Source organism: Camelus dromedarius, chromosome 27, assembly GCF_036321535.1.
Source record: "Camelus dromedarius isolate mCamDro1 chromosome 27, mCamDro1.pat, whole genome shotgun sequence".
In the NCBI taxonomy this organism is placed as follows: domain Eukaryota; kingdom Metazoa; phylum Chordata; class Mammalia; order Artiodactyla; family Camelidae; genus Camelus; species Camelus dromedarius.
In genome coordinates, this window is record NC_087462.1 from 20,512,149 (window position 1) to 20,526,616 (window position 14,468).

The window sequence follows — 14,468 nt, forward strand, 5'->3', positions numbered from 1 at the left end:
GCTTTAGCCTCTCCAGCATCATCCACAGCAAACACCAAACCCCAACCTGCCACCACCTTGAGGCTCTACCAGAAAGGTGATATCTTGGAATGAGGTCCCTCAAGATCCCTCTATATTGCTTCATTTACTCAACCATTCACTTCCCTAACTGTAAGCCAAGCCTTCCACGGGAGGCTGGGGACACAGAAATGAAAAGGGCATGATCTTGCCCTTAGATGCCCTCTCCCCCGCCCCGCCCCGCCTTCCCCATCTCACTGGCCTCCCTTCCCGTTCTTTCCATACGTCCTTATTGAGCAACGGACATGCAACTAAACAGAATGACGAGTGCCGGGAAGGTGCCATTGGGAGCTCTGTAGGGGAGAATCCCCAGTGGTCACTAGAGGCCTTGACAAAGGACATTTCCAGGAGATTCGGTATGGATATCTAATCCTCCTATTAGATGAGAAGCGGTGAGTCATAAGACCCAAGCAGCCCCATGAATCTGTAGACTTCCCCATGAATCACCCACTGCCCCATTCTCCGCATTAGAGGCACACGCCAAGGGGAATTCTCCTTCAGATGGGAGGGAGGAACTGCAGGGGGAAGTGTGGGAGTTCGAGGCTCAGAGTGGAGTCCCTGAGCAGGTTTTCCCACTCTTGCCCTTCCAGAGTCCCAGCCCTGATCCCAAGTACGGAGCTCCGGAATCCAGGTCTTGGAGAGCCAGGACCCTTATGTTGTTTCCGGATACAAAGCGCATTTACACCCTTGATTTCATTTGCACACCACTGTGTGTTACTGGAACGTCTCCAAGGGAAATTGCCTCATGTGGGAGGGAAAGAGGTTGGTTGGACAGAAAAGAATCACTTCCCCTTTGCTTGGGCCCAGGATCCACCCAGAAAGAAGAGGAAATGTCCAGAGCCTTCAGAGTTCTTTCATTTATCCCTCACATTGATTGAGTGCCCACTACACGCCAGGCACCATTGGAAGGGCAGGGGAGCCCATGGTGAACAACATAGACGAGGTCCTTGCCCTCAAGGCCTTCCATTCTAGTGGGGAGGTGGATCATACACAAACAGCTAAGGATTACATGGCGATAAGTGCCATGTTGAGAAATAAAGCAGAGAAAGGGATATGGGGTGGCCAGGGCTGGGCCAGGGTGGTTGCCAGTTTAAAAGGAGGTGTTGGTCAGGAAATGGCCCATTGAAGAGATGACTTTTGAACAGAGAGCTGATGGAAAATGAGCGAGCCCAGCTTGCAGGGATCTAAGGGGAGTTCAGTCTGGGTGGAGGGAAGCGCTTGGGTTCCCTAAGCCAGAGTGCACTTTGCCTGTGCTGGGAAGAGCAGCGAGGCCAGCTTGCCTGGAAGCAATGAGTGAAGGGGGAGAGTGGCAAAAGACGTGGTCGGAGATGTAGCAGCCAGACACGTCATGTCAGGTCTGGTAGCTTTTGTAAGGACTTGGCCTCTTATAATAAGTGAGATGGGAGCCACGGAGGATTTGGAGAGGAGAAAAATGAGGTGATGTGTTAGAAGTTTCACTCTGGGTTTTTAAAAAGTCTAACTCCTTTCCAGTCCTGGCAGACCACACTATTCAGGATCGCCCTACTGCTGAGGGCTAGGAAAGCTGGACAAAACATTTTTAAACACTTCAGTTTGAAGACATTCAAGCACTAAAAGGCAGTGAGGAACGGTGGGACCAAGTTTTGGAAGAGGAAAAGCCAGAGGGATGAGCGTAGCACTGGGTGCCTCTTTTTCCCAGAGGGTTATCTGCCAATTCTGAAATAGGAGCAGAGCCTTTTGGGGGGAGTTAATTAGGTTTATTTATTGATCTTTTTTAATGGAGGTACTGGGGATTGAACCCAGGACCCTGTGTGCGCTATGCACGTGCTCTGCTACTGAGCTATATATACCCTCCCCACTTTGAGCAGAGCTTTTAAAAGACTCATGAGAATAATGGGACAAATTATAGAGCTCAGAGCACCCCAAGAAGGAATCTGGTATACCCCTGGGCTCTTTAATATATTACCCAAAAAAGTAATCCAGGCTGGGGGGACTTGGAAAATCCTCAAGCTTTTAGTTGAAACCCCCAAAGCATACACCCTTAGAAGAAGAATGAAGTAGTCATCACAGGGTCCAAAGCCCAGCGTCAAATCTTCTCAAGCCATCTCAGTCTCTGGTTGGGTTAAGGTGATCTGGCATTCTTAGCCCTCCAAGCCACCTACAACAAAGTAAACCCTCTTGAAAAGAGGGAAATACTGCCTTAAATAATCTCTAAAAATTTTTTATACACAATGCCTGACACTCAATTAAAAATAACCAGGTATATGAGGGAATAAAAGATGATTTTAAAAATACCACGAGAAACAATAGGCAAACAGATACAAACACAAGGGGCTCCAGATAGTTATTGGTCACAGATATTAAAATAGCTATGTTTAATATGTGAACGTATCAAAATGGAGAAATAATAACAGATTTTTCCAAGACTAATGAAAGACATCAAGATATAGATTGGAAAACACCACAAACCACAAGCAAGGTAAATAGGAAGAAAACTGCAGAGACATTATAATAAAACTGCTGAAAACAAAACAAAACAAAACAAAACCAAAAAGAAAGAGAAAATCCAAAGCAGCCAGAGAAAAAAAGACAGATTACCCTCAGAAGGACAACATTACGTTAGTAAGCTAACTTCTCAAAAGACACAACAAAATTCAGAAGACAATGGAATATGTCTTCAAAATGGTTAAAGAAATAAGGTTGAAACTAGAATTTTTTGCCCAGTGACAACATTTTTTCACTGATGAAAGTAAATTAAAAAAAAAAAAACATTTGTAGGGAAGCAAAAATTGAACTTGTCATCATGAGATGTGTACTAGAGGCAACACTAAAAAGGATGGCTTTGGCTTCTGGATGAGAATAGACTGAGAGAGACAGAGCAGAAACAACGAGAACCACCATGAGGTTACAACAGTAACACAGGCAACGTCCTATGGTGGCTGGACAGAGACGTAGTTTTGGAAGTGAGGAGGAGTGGGTATGTTTTGAAAACGGACCTGTCTCAACTTGCTGATGAATCAAATACAGGTTATGAGAAAAATGAGAGGAGTCAAGGATGGCTCCAAGGTTTTTGATCTGAGCTAACAGAAGAATGAAGTTGCCATTAACAAAGATGGCAAGAGACCAAAGGAGCTGGTTTGGGGGTAACTCAAAGGTCTTTGAAACTGCCAAATTTGGAAGTCTATTTGACAAAGAAATGGGTATGTCAAGGAGGCTAATGGATATACAAGCCTGCAGTTAGGGGAGAGGTCTGGGCTAAAGATTAAAATTTGCTAGCTGTCAACATACATTTGTTTCCCTTCTTTCATCTTTCCTTTATGATGATGATGGTGGCGGTAGTGGTAATGATGATGATAGTTGTGGTTAAAATGGTTAACATTTAGTTTACTGTGTTTTGAGTACTGTGCAAAAAATATTTTATGTACATTATTTAATATTAACAACTACCATGTAAAGCAAATACTTTCATCACTCCTTTTCTAGAGATATGAAAACTGAGGCTTTGAGTGGAGAAGTAATCTACCCAAGGTGATACAGATCTGAGTTGTTCATCAGTTTTGCCCCCGGCTTTTGGAACAAAATCTCATAATTTTTTGGTGTTGCTTGAACATCTACTAAGCACTTTCTAGGGGTTAGTCACTCAGTCCTTTATTCAGAAAACACGTATGAGTACCTGCTGCTCCCTAAACCCTAGGCTAAGTCCTGGGGCCCAGGGATGGGGCAAGACATTCTCCCTGGTTCCCTGTCCCAGAGGACACTCTGGGGAGGGGTGCTGTTGCTCAAGTGACAGAATGGGGACAGAATGAGAACCAACTGAGTCACCAGAGGACAATGAGCCTTTCCCAAGCCTCTCTGAGGCGCCCAGAGGTGACTGCCTTTCATTTAATCCTTAAACAGCCTTTGAAGATCAGAGGTTATTGGCCTATGTTACAGATGGGTAAACTGAAGCTTAAAGAGTTTGGTAACTTATCCATAGCAAGCCACACAGCTAACAAGTGGCAGAAGCAGGCCTTGAACTCAGGTCTAGCTGGCTCCAAGTCAAGTACTCTGTCTACCAGTCCACAAAGATCCCTCTCAGACTTCAGGTCTCTACTTCCCTCCTGGCCTGGAACCCTCTTCCCTTCTTACCTCTCAATTGGAGAACTGGGTTGTATCATTCAGGTCTTAGCTTTGCCTCCGTGACCACCACAATCTAAATGAGCTCCCCCCACCCCCGCCTCCTTTTAATATCCCACCTACGGAGCCTTCATCCTTATCTTGTTTCTTAATTATCTTATTTGCTTACACACCCCAACACCACCATTATTAGCTGCTTGAGAGTAGAAACTTTGTCTAACACCGAAGTATCCCTGGGTCTATAGAGAGTCAATAAATGTTTGTTGAATGAATGAATTAATGGACTGTTGCTTAGCCTAAAAGCCACAGTCAAGAAAAAATGGTTCTACCGTATTTCCCTTAGCAGAGCGCAGTTGTGCGCACGATGGCACTAGTAACGTGCAGACCCTTTGTTCTCGGGCGGATGAAGACATCTTCCCAGTTGATAAAAGAGCAGAGGCTTCGCTGGACACAGAAGCTGTTCTCCAACAGATTTGTTCTGCAGAGCCCCGAGGAAAGTCCCTAAAAGTGGGCAGCCCCTCCCACCTGCTCCCCAGAATGCAACCTGCGGAGCAAAACAGCCCCAGGTGACCTGGATCCACCCAGTGAGGTGTGGGAAACCTGAGCTCGGGGCCTGGCGCTGGGCGGGGCCACCCCGCGTGGCCTCGGCTTTGTTTGCCTCTGTGTATGGCAACCAGAAACCACCGGAGCCAGCAGTTCTCAGAGGCCGCCTCCCGCACCCTGCCCCCCCTTTATTTTAATCTCCTAAACTGATTTGTCAGCAGCAGGAAGTGACATGACAGCTTTCCTCACAAAAGGGAAACTCCTCCGCGTTTCCATGGGGATGGAGGCCACTTTTTGATCACAGATTTATATAATCTTAAAGGTGTACACGCCATGATGTCATCCTTCAGGGGCTAGGTGAGAGAGGGAGGGAAGTGGACGCCGGAGGCTGCAAGTCCGAAGCAAATTAGATGCGATTTGCAAAGTTCCAAAGAAAGGAGAGGATGCAGGGGAAGGCTTTGGGGTTGGAAGTATCCTAATGGAATAACGGGTGCCTGGAAACCACAGAAAAGCATAAAGTATGGATTGATGCATTTTGTACATCCTAGAATTAGAGGTCTGGGAGGAAGCTTACCCATTAGATCCAGTGCAAACTGGTCATTTTTATGGGTTGGAAAACTGAGACCCAAGAGAGGTCATTGGGAGAGGGGAAAGAAATCTCAATGTTTCTTCAGGGCCACAACCTGCCAGGCACTTTTCCATTCATGAGCCCCTTTCCTCCTCACAAGTGAAGCAGGTCTTATTATCTTTATTTTACAGAAGAGGAAAGTGAGGCGCAAAGGGACAAATAGCTTTTCCACCCTGATATGGGGTAAAACCCATAAAAACGTGGTGACATCTGGTTGGCTACCAAACTCATCTCTACTCCCACAAGCTGTCTTCTGGACTGAATTAGGGCTTCGGTCCCCTGTCTTCTCACAGACCCAGGTTCCCATCTCTGCAATGCTGTTTACCTGCTGTATGACCTTGGGCTGCAATTAGACGGCTGTTGCTTTACCTCTCTGGGCCTCAGTTTCCTCCTCTGTAAAATGGGGGTGTTGCTTTAAAGGTTGAAATTGATCCTATGGAAAGCAGTTAGCCCAGTGGCTGGCACAGGGCACTAGTTCTAAAACAGCTGTAATTACATTATCAGTATTAAATGACTGAGTTGTCAAGCTTCTAACTGAGGAACAAATATTTTAATAGTTTAAACGTCTTCTCATCTCAAGGTACATTTTCTACTTCCTAAGAAAAGTAGTCTCAGGCCAAAAGTGACATTTTCTGGAGGGCCTGAAGACCAGCAGTTGGATCCATGGAGAGGAGAGGTTATCACCCTGGCTCTCCTGGGCCGGCGGGAGGTTAAGTGGCTTGTGCTGGGACAAGTGAGTGAATTGTTTTCACTGTTGGCTCCCTTAGGCAGCCGCTGTATTTTTCCACTGCGTGGATCACAATGGAGATTAATTTTGGTTCAGCCAGGGCCTGCCAAGCAGAAAGTGATGGCCCGAGCCCACGGGGAAGTCACCCATGGCATCTGCCACGGACTTGAAGTCACTGGTACCTTTCCACGAAGGGAGATACTTGCAATAGATAATTTCTGGGGTTTGATAAAAAAACACTGGGTATGGTTTGTTTTGAAAGGCGTGAACACACTTGTAATCAGAAGCCCAGCAGAGGAAATGAACTTGCCAGCCCTGGGTTAAGTTCTTAGAACATAGAACACAGGGATCTTTCAGGCCCTGGGAGTCAGGTGGCAGATGGTGGACCAGCGGGGAAATGTCAAGGACGCCGATTCTGTGTCAAGGCCTTGAACAATGGGGCTGGACCAGAACCACTACTCAGGACAGCCCTGGAGAAGTAAAGTTCGATGCTTGCTTTTCTGCTTCCCACAGCACTTTGTCCAGAAGCAAGCAAGGGAGTGCAAGAGCTAAGGGGCCAGCAGCCCAGGAACTTCACTGTTATTTAATTCAACAGTAAAGGTTGGATTACAGGTTGGTAGTCAGTTACACCTTCTGTTCTGACCTGTTTGGCAAGACAGAGTAAAAATTCAGAATACTGCCCTAGAGCAAGTCAGATTTAATTGCCTACCTTCTTCAAAAAAAAAAATGAAATCAGGGCTGCAAGGGACCTGAAGGAGGCAGCCACCAAAAATGCTGTGCACATATGCAGAGATGCCCAAGGGAAGGTGCTCCAAAACAGTAGTAATGGTCAGGCTGGGGGCGGGGATTAAGTGATTTATCTACTTTGTACTTGCTTATGGTGCTTAGTATTTCTTTTCACAAAAATAGAGGTCTTTCAAAGACCAAAAAAAAAAAAAAAAAAAAAAAAAAAGAGCACGTGAGAAGCAAGTGATAAAGCACAAAGCCCATGGTATTAGGAGACCAAACAGATGTAGGACCCAGTTTCCCCACTCCTGCCGCTTAGCTATGCTGGTCGCAGCATCTTCACTTGCAGATCTCGCTGAGCTGTTCTGAGGGCAGGTAGCACACTCAGCCTTGCACATAGTAGAGACACATTTGTGGCAAATGTGTTGGGAAACCATCACCCTCATCACTCTAGCACACCTCAGAGAGGGAAGGCTTTACATTATCCTGGGGAAGACAGCAAATGAAAAAGGCAATGAAGCAAATGGGCATTTCTTCCTAGCTTTGGCTCTGCAGACACTCGAGCTCACTGGTTGACATGTTGGGAGATACACCTGGATCCAACAGTAAGATTTCAGCTCCAGCACTTGGTTTTGGTTTTGTTTTGTTTTATGATAGATCACACTTCTCTACCTTCCTTACAACCCAGCCATCTTGGGGGACTGAGGGGCCACCAAGGAGTATGGGATCAGATGCCAATACATTCTGGACACCCTTGTCCTCCCCTGTTTCAGTGATGGGTGAGGGATCAGTGGGACTGCCCAAGAAATAAAGCATTGAGATTTCAATAGAAAGACCATAATTTATTCTGTTGTATAAAAAAGTCATCCTTATGTAAGTAACAAAATGTCTTCTTAGAAGAAGAAATATATTATTTGAGGTCATAAATAATCAGCAAACATACAACTGTTGGCAACTTAAAAAACAAAACAAAACCCAACACTGGTGTTCTCCATCAGTGCTGAAAACAAACCTGCTTCGGATATATGTACAGGATATTACAGTACTCAAAAAACACAAAAATTGAGGTATTTGGTTCTTCTGGGAGTAGACACTGACGTTTGTGAAGGCAGACGACCTACACAAAAATAAATAAAATAACGTATATTCTCATATGTATATGCATCGTCAGGAATGGTAATACTGGTAGGCATGTCAAGCATGGAAAGTTCCTTCAAAAAACAGGGACAGGCAAAAGGAAACCGGCTCTCACACGGAGTCCTCTCTCTCCTGCCCCTTTTTCTCAGAGGGACTTGATGTACCCACTGTATGTTGGTCCCGGATGTGCTGAGTTCAGCAAATGTCTTGGCGCTAAGTCATCACTACGACTGCTCAGGAACCCAGTGGAAACTCGGGTGAAATTAAATAAATAAGGGCCAGTCCTCGCGAGCCCCTTTCCCTGGAGTTATTGCATTTTTTCCTTTCAAGGAGCCTGGAGTCCCGGCGGGTTGTGAAGATCACCTCCCGTGGCCTTTCAGCAGCTGGGAGAGGTCGTGATGGGGCTCTGAAGGTAGCTCAGCGCACTGTTCGTGGGGTGGACGGGGATGGAGACGGGGAAGTTGAAGACAGTGGTGGTGGAGGCGCCGCGGTCGAGCACAGCCATGGCGGGGCTCCCGGCCTCTGCCGAGCAGTGTGGGGCCAGGACCTGGGACTCAAACTGCAGCAGCTGGCCCATGAAGCTGAAGTTGGGGGAGATGATGCTTCTCCTCTGCTTCACAAACTCAAAGGCCTCGTCCAGCTTGACTCGGTTAGTCCTCATGAGGTACGCAAGGCAGATGGTGGCTGATCGGGAAATGCCTGCCTGGCAGTGGACAAACACCCTTCCACCGGCATTCTTGATGGAGTCTGGGAAACAAAGGGCAGCTAGTTACTCGAGAGTCCAGGAGAACGACCCCAACCCCAGGCACAGGGTGTCTAAGAAATGCCATGTGTGTCCTGTCCAGAGATGGTCAATGTCACCTCATGCCATCACATAGATACTGTGGAGGCAACGTGGCCACCGTGCAAAGAACAGCTGGGGATTTAAACCCGGATCAGGCATCCCCACTAAGATCAATGTTGGACAAATCAATGCAACATTCTGAGATGTGGCTTGCTAGTATGTAAAGCGGGACATCAAATCTATACTGATGCTACCCACACCAGGCTGATATTACTGTCTACAGGAAAGCTGTAAAAGAATGTCACTCAAGTCACAAGACTTTAGCCTCAGTGGCTAAAACAGAGGGAGTGAGGCAGGAGTCCCAGGCATCCGTTCCATTTACCTATGAAGTCGATGGCCTCGTTGAACCAGGAGCTGATGTCCGCTTTGTGGTTGTCCTCCACAGGGATGCTCTTGTACTGGTAGTGACCCTCAAAATGGTTGGGACAGTTGGCCGAGACATTGATCAAGGCAGTGATGCCCAAGGCATCCAGCATGTCCTTGCGGGAGGCATGATAAGCACTGCCCAGGTACAGGAAGGGCAGGATCTCCACTGGGCCACCCTGAAATCCAGAAATAGCCAACACTTGTCAAGCTTTGTTCAGTGTCAATGCTGGTGCCCACACCCACAAAGACACCCTGCCGGAAAAGTCAGTTTCAATATTGGGTGAACTTTTCAGCACTGTTGTTGGAGTATAAATAAATTAGGGGATTAAACCCATTTGCCCATTAAACCCATTAACAAGTTCATTTCTATAGTGCCAACAGTTAGAGGTTCAGCTCCATGGTATGGCTTAACCACGGGATAAATAATATCCCTGTGTCCCCTGTTATAAATAAAGCTGCAAGTCACTTTCTCCATCCTCACTAGCGCTGCTCTTCCACTTTTGCCAGCTTTTCCTTCTCCCCTCTGGCGGGGCCCCCTACTAACCTGATCGTAGAGTGGGGTGCTGCAGGAACTGCACCCCGATTCAGCGCTGTCAGGGACACTGGTACTCAAGGGAAGGCTGAGCCCCATGGGGGTCGACTGTTTGCTGCACAGCTCCGGGCAGGAAGCCGAAAAAGCTTCATATCCTCCTGGGAATACAAAGAGACATTTTTTTCCATTAGTACCGCCGAGACAGGGCACCTTGATGCAACTCCCCCATCCACCACTTCTGGAAGTTTACCCCGGAGAGGCCCAGGCGAGTCTTTGTTCCGACAGCCAAACAAAGCCAACAAGTCCCCACAATGCGACTTAGGCGCCCAAGCGCTCCAGGTGGGGCAGCTCCGCCAGGAGCTGGGAAACTGGGGTCCCGGGGCAAGGCGGTAGGGGGCGTGCGGCCCGCCGCTGGGCATCCCCGAGGGCGTACCTTTGAGCAAGAAGACTTGCGCGCCGCGCGCCTCGCGGCAGAGCGCGCCGGCGGCCAGGGCCAGGGTGCCGTCGCGCTTGGCGCCGTCCAGAGCGGCGCTGCGCTCGTCCAGCAGCACCACGGCGTGGTAGGCGCCCGCCAGCAGGCGGCCGCGCAGCTCCGCGTTGGGCACGATGTGCTCCAGACCCATGGCGCCCTTGGCCCGGCGCCGCACGATGGTGCTGAAGCGCACGTTGACGGAACCGGCGATGTGGCCGGCGTTGAAAGCGAAGAAGGAACGACAGTCCAGTAGCAGGCACTGCGCCGCGCGCTCCCTCAGCAGCGTCCGCAGGCCTCCGGCGTCCAGGGAGCCCACTTCCATGACCATGGCCGGTCCCAGCGCCCCCAGCGTGCAAGTCCTGCTGTGTTCTTTGTCCTCGGAAGTCAAGGGCAGAGAGACGGCTTTCGAGGAAAAGCCTGACCCTGGTTTTCTTTGCGCCAAACCCCGAACTGCCTTTGGACTGAGCGAGGGGTCTTCGTGCTGGACTCTCGACCACCTCGGCTTCCTTGCTGTTCCCCCGACTGTCCCTCCGGCCCCGATCGCAACTACAGCCCCAGCGTCCTTCGCAGCGAGCCTGGCCCCAGGGAGCGCGTTTATATGTAGCTTCTCGGAAGGCGGGGCGGGGCGGGGCGCGCGCTCGCGCGCGTTGGGGGAAGGGGGTTTGTTTGTTTGAATGATGGTCACGTGACCGGTGTGGTGACGTCACCCGCCCTGCCCGGCTTGGCGCCGGCGGAGCTAGGGGAGAAGACGTCATCGGCCTCCGAGTGGGGTCCGCCGGCTGAGCTCTGGCTCGGGCCCCGGCCCCCGCCCGACCGTCCGGCCCTGCGCCTGACGCGTCCCCGGGGACCTGGCCTGCGCCACTCTCCGGATCCAGCTGGGAGGAGAGGGGGAAGGCGCGCTGCCAGTCGAGGGCCGACCCGGGTGCGAGCGGCTGGGAAAGCGGGCCGCATGCCACCGGCCTCCACCTCCACTCCCCTCCCCTCCCCTCCCCCTCCACCGTGCCCCAGCCCCGCGCCCCCTCCGCCTCCGATCCGAGCGGAAAGGGGTTTCCTGCGTTTTTGCAAACTCTTGGGCCCCAGCTCTCATTTCCTTGTCCCCGAAGAGAGGAGGCGAGGAACCAGGTTCCCAAGGATAAGCGATTTACTTGCCCAGCATTGCACTGCTGGGGTTGGGAAGAGAGAGGGGCCTGAAATGAAGGGTAGAGAAAAATTAACGAGTTTACCCACCCAAGAAAAGCCGGAGCGAGTTGGGGTGGAGGTGTTCAGGGAAATATCTTCCTGTTACCCAGACTTCCTCTCTTGTTACTTGAAAATAAAATGTATATTTAACAAGTAAGATGCCTTCCAATCAAACCCCTAGCGGAAAAATGCCATTCCTTGTCATGTGGTCCCTAGACGACTGTGAGCCGAGGAAGGCAGGTCAGGGGGCTGAAATCAGTATTGAGGGGGTGGCAAGGTGCGGTTGTGCATTGTGGGGTTCGGCGTTTAGGGAGGCAACCCGCAGCGCGGCTCGACAGCGCCTCCCAGGGGCCGCCAGACATGTTTCTGATCCTTTTCACTTAAGACCCATCGCGCTGCTCCATCTCTGTTTCTCAAATATGTACTGATTGAGCTCCTATTATGCTCTGGACTCTGGGGCTCCAACTGGGAAGAGGAGCCGAATTCAGCTCCCACGCCCTGGTTCTCGCCATCTGTATGGGCTGAACTCGAAATCCAGCCCTACGGCGCTTTAAGAGGATTTCGAGGACCTTGACAAAGGGTTGGGAAGACCCCCAGGAGGTCACCCTCGTCCCGAGCCCTAGTGACGCCCCCTCCCCTTCTCTCCCCCTACTCCCCCCGCTCCCCCACCCCCCGCCCTACCGGGCGGCGGTGACTTCGGCACAGACGCGCTAGGTACACAAACATAAACATTGCGCCACCGGGCTGGGGTGCCGAGTCAGGAACATTCTGTGGTTTCTTCCCCTCTCCTTGGGAGGGAGGGTGGAGGGGGGATTTCACTGCCACCCTGCGTCGTTGACCTGTGGATTGTATCATCAGAGGCAACTTCTGCATTTGACTCTCTTAGCTTCTGTGTTCGCATATGCTCAAACTTTGTCTAAATTCTAGATAGAGTTGAGTGTTTTTTTTAAAAGGGTGTTTTCTGCCTTCAGATGAACACTGACTGAGGACAGCAAGGAGATCCTTAGATAATGACAACACCCTCCCTGTATCTTTTTTAAAAAAGAAAAAAATTATTTGTACTACTTATTCAGCTGGGGAACTCAACATATTTTACGCATTGAATCATAAAATGTTACAGCTGCTGACTTTTCACAGCATACCAACTTGATCTGCCCTGATTTTTTTTTTAACCAAGAGCATTCATTATACCTCCCCCTACCCACATTTTTTAAACAAATTATTACAGTGGTAGTGACACAGTCTGGCCCTGGAGTCAGGTATCTGCTGAGCTCTGTGGGTTTTTCTTCTTTATCCCTTTCTGGAAAGAGCATAGCTCGAACCTCATGCTGTCATTTTGCTGCTGGGGGATCGTAGGTGAATCTCTCCCTCTACTGAGCCTCTAAGCCTGCACCTATACGATGCGTTTCCAGCCGCCTACTTTGCGGATGGTTTGAGATCCAGGTTAGAGATGATGGGTGTAAGGGACCACCCACCCCTTCCCGTTATGATTCACTAAGTCTCTTGGTTTTCCCCTTCCCAGCATGCAGCCCTTATATCATCATGCCACTGTGTGTTTCAGGAGCTGGCACCGGAACCTGGGGAGAAGGTCACCTCAAGATGCTAGTAGGTGTGGATGCTAGTAGGTGTGGTTCGTACAGAGGTCCAGCCCAGGGTGAAGTCCCTCCTTGAGACCAGTCGACACACATTGGCTCAGGTTAGAGGCTCTGGTGGTCAAATTGTAGCCACCCAGGCCTCTCATCCAGGGAGCAGAGATGCTACTTCTGGTTGGAGATGGAGCCAAAGAGAGGCTCAGCATAATCTGGTCTGTGGTGACTGCAGAAGAAGCAAGGGGCTGGAATTGTGGGCCTGTCGGACAGAGGGGCACCAAAGAGCATCGTTCAATGGATGTGGACTCAGGGGAGAGAACCTGGCCTTTCCTCATCCTGATTTTAGATGTGCTTAGGCGCAAACCTGGAGGCAGTGTGGGGCAGTGAGAAGGCCTAGGCTGGACTCCTCACCCTTAGTGTATGGCCTTGAGTAATCACTTCCCCTCCTGAGCCCCCACTCCCTCCTACTTGTGATGGCGATAAAAACAAGTACTTCTAGAGGCAGTGGGGAGACTCAGTGTAGCCAGAGTTGGTATCACCCTACCGTCCCTGTCTGAATCCTGCCCTCGAAGTCGACTTTGGACCTGTCCTGGGGTCACAGGAGAAAGAGTGGCGCTCCCACAAATGACAGTCAAAGTGGCCCCAGCTCACTGTCTGCTCTGTGACCCTGGGCAAGTGGCTTAACATTTCTGAGCCTTGGTTTCCTCCTTTGTTAACTGGGACTCATCGCCATCGAGGACTAAGTAAGACCAGGAGTGAGGAAGCACCTGGTGTGGTTCACGTCTGGAAGGGGTGCTCTCAGGAGGGGGAGCTGGCTCCCACCACTCGTGTACTCTTCCAGAAGCCACAGCCCTTTTCCCATGCCCCTGCGCTGTATGATGGCTGGTACCCTTCCTAACGCTCCCTTTCCCACCACCATTGGGCCCCGCCTTCACTGCTCTCTTGGACTCTCCTGTTGTGTTCTAGGCAAACTCCTGGGCGTGTTTCTCATCCTTTCCCACCCTCGCACCTGTGTCCCACTACTCCCCCTCTCCCTGCCAAGATGCTTTCCCCCTCCAAGTCCCAGCCAAAATGCCATCTCCATGAAACCTCTTTGGTTGCTCCAGCTTCTGCCCCTGAGCCCTGTAGGACTTTGTCCGAACTTTCTGATTGTGTAAACATCTCTTGGATCCTTATCTTACCCTCCCTGAGTTTTCCTAGGGCAGGGAGTGTTGTTTTTCTCATCTTTGACCTCTCCACCCTACTTATTTTAGAGGCCATGGCCGGCACATAGTAGGCCCACAATTTGTGGCCTGATGGACGAACTTTTTAAAGGTGCTGTTGAAAAGTGTAAGAAGAGACTGGGACAGAAATGGTCATTTATGAAACCTCTCCCCTGTGCCGGCTGCATTACAGGTATCAGCTCACGAACGAATCAATGATCCTGTGAGGTGGTTGTTATCCCCATTTGACAGGCAAGGAGATGGCTCAGAGAGGGGACTGTACTCAAGGTGACACGGCTGGTGATCACCAGATGCAGATCCAAACCCATGCCTGTCTAATGGAGACACAGAGCGGAGCAGGGCCCAGGCAT

The 14,468-nt window shown here is 50.0% G+C and overlaps 1 protein-coding gene across 1 annotated transcript; it reads right to left on the minus strand.

Annotated features, from left to right (window-relative positions):
* Positions 1-7,597: 7,597 nt before the first annotated feature.
* DUSP1 (dual specificity phosphatase 1) lies at positions 7,598-10,718 on the minus strand. Its single transcript, XM_031437796.2, has 4 exons — positions 10,089-10,718; positions 9,668-9,813; positions 9,080-9,299; positions 7,598-8,660 (listed from the first exon to the last, which is right to left on the minus strand). The coding sequence occupies exons 1-4, from the start codon at positions 10,453-10,455 to the stop codon at positions 8,290-8,292; spliced, it is 1,104 nt and encodes a 367-aa protein (XP_031293656.2). The 5' UTR covers positions 10,456-10,718; the 3' UTR covers positions 7,598-8,289.
* Between the last annotated feature and the right edge of the window lie 3,750 nt (positions 10,719-14,468).

Excerpts from the sequence above, each read along its gene's own strand:
- DUSP1 (XM_031437796.2), bottom strand. The coding sequence starts at position 10,455 with ATGGTCATGGAAGTGGGCTCCCTGGACGCCGGAGGCCTGCGGACGCTG. Across the intron at positions 9,300-9,667 it reads GCACCCCACTCTACGATCAG|GGTGGCCCAGTGGAGATCCT; the intron begins GTTAGTAGGGGG and ends TCTGGATTTCAG. Across the intron at positions 8,661-9,079 it reads CGAGGCCATCGACTTCATAG|ACTCCATCAAGAATGCCGGT; the intron begins GTAAATGGAACG and ends TTTGTTTCCCAG.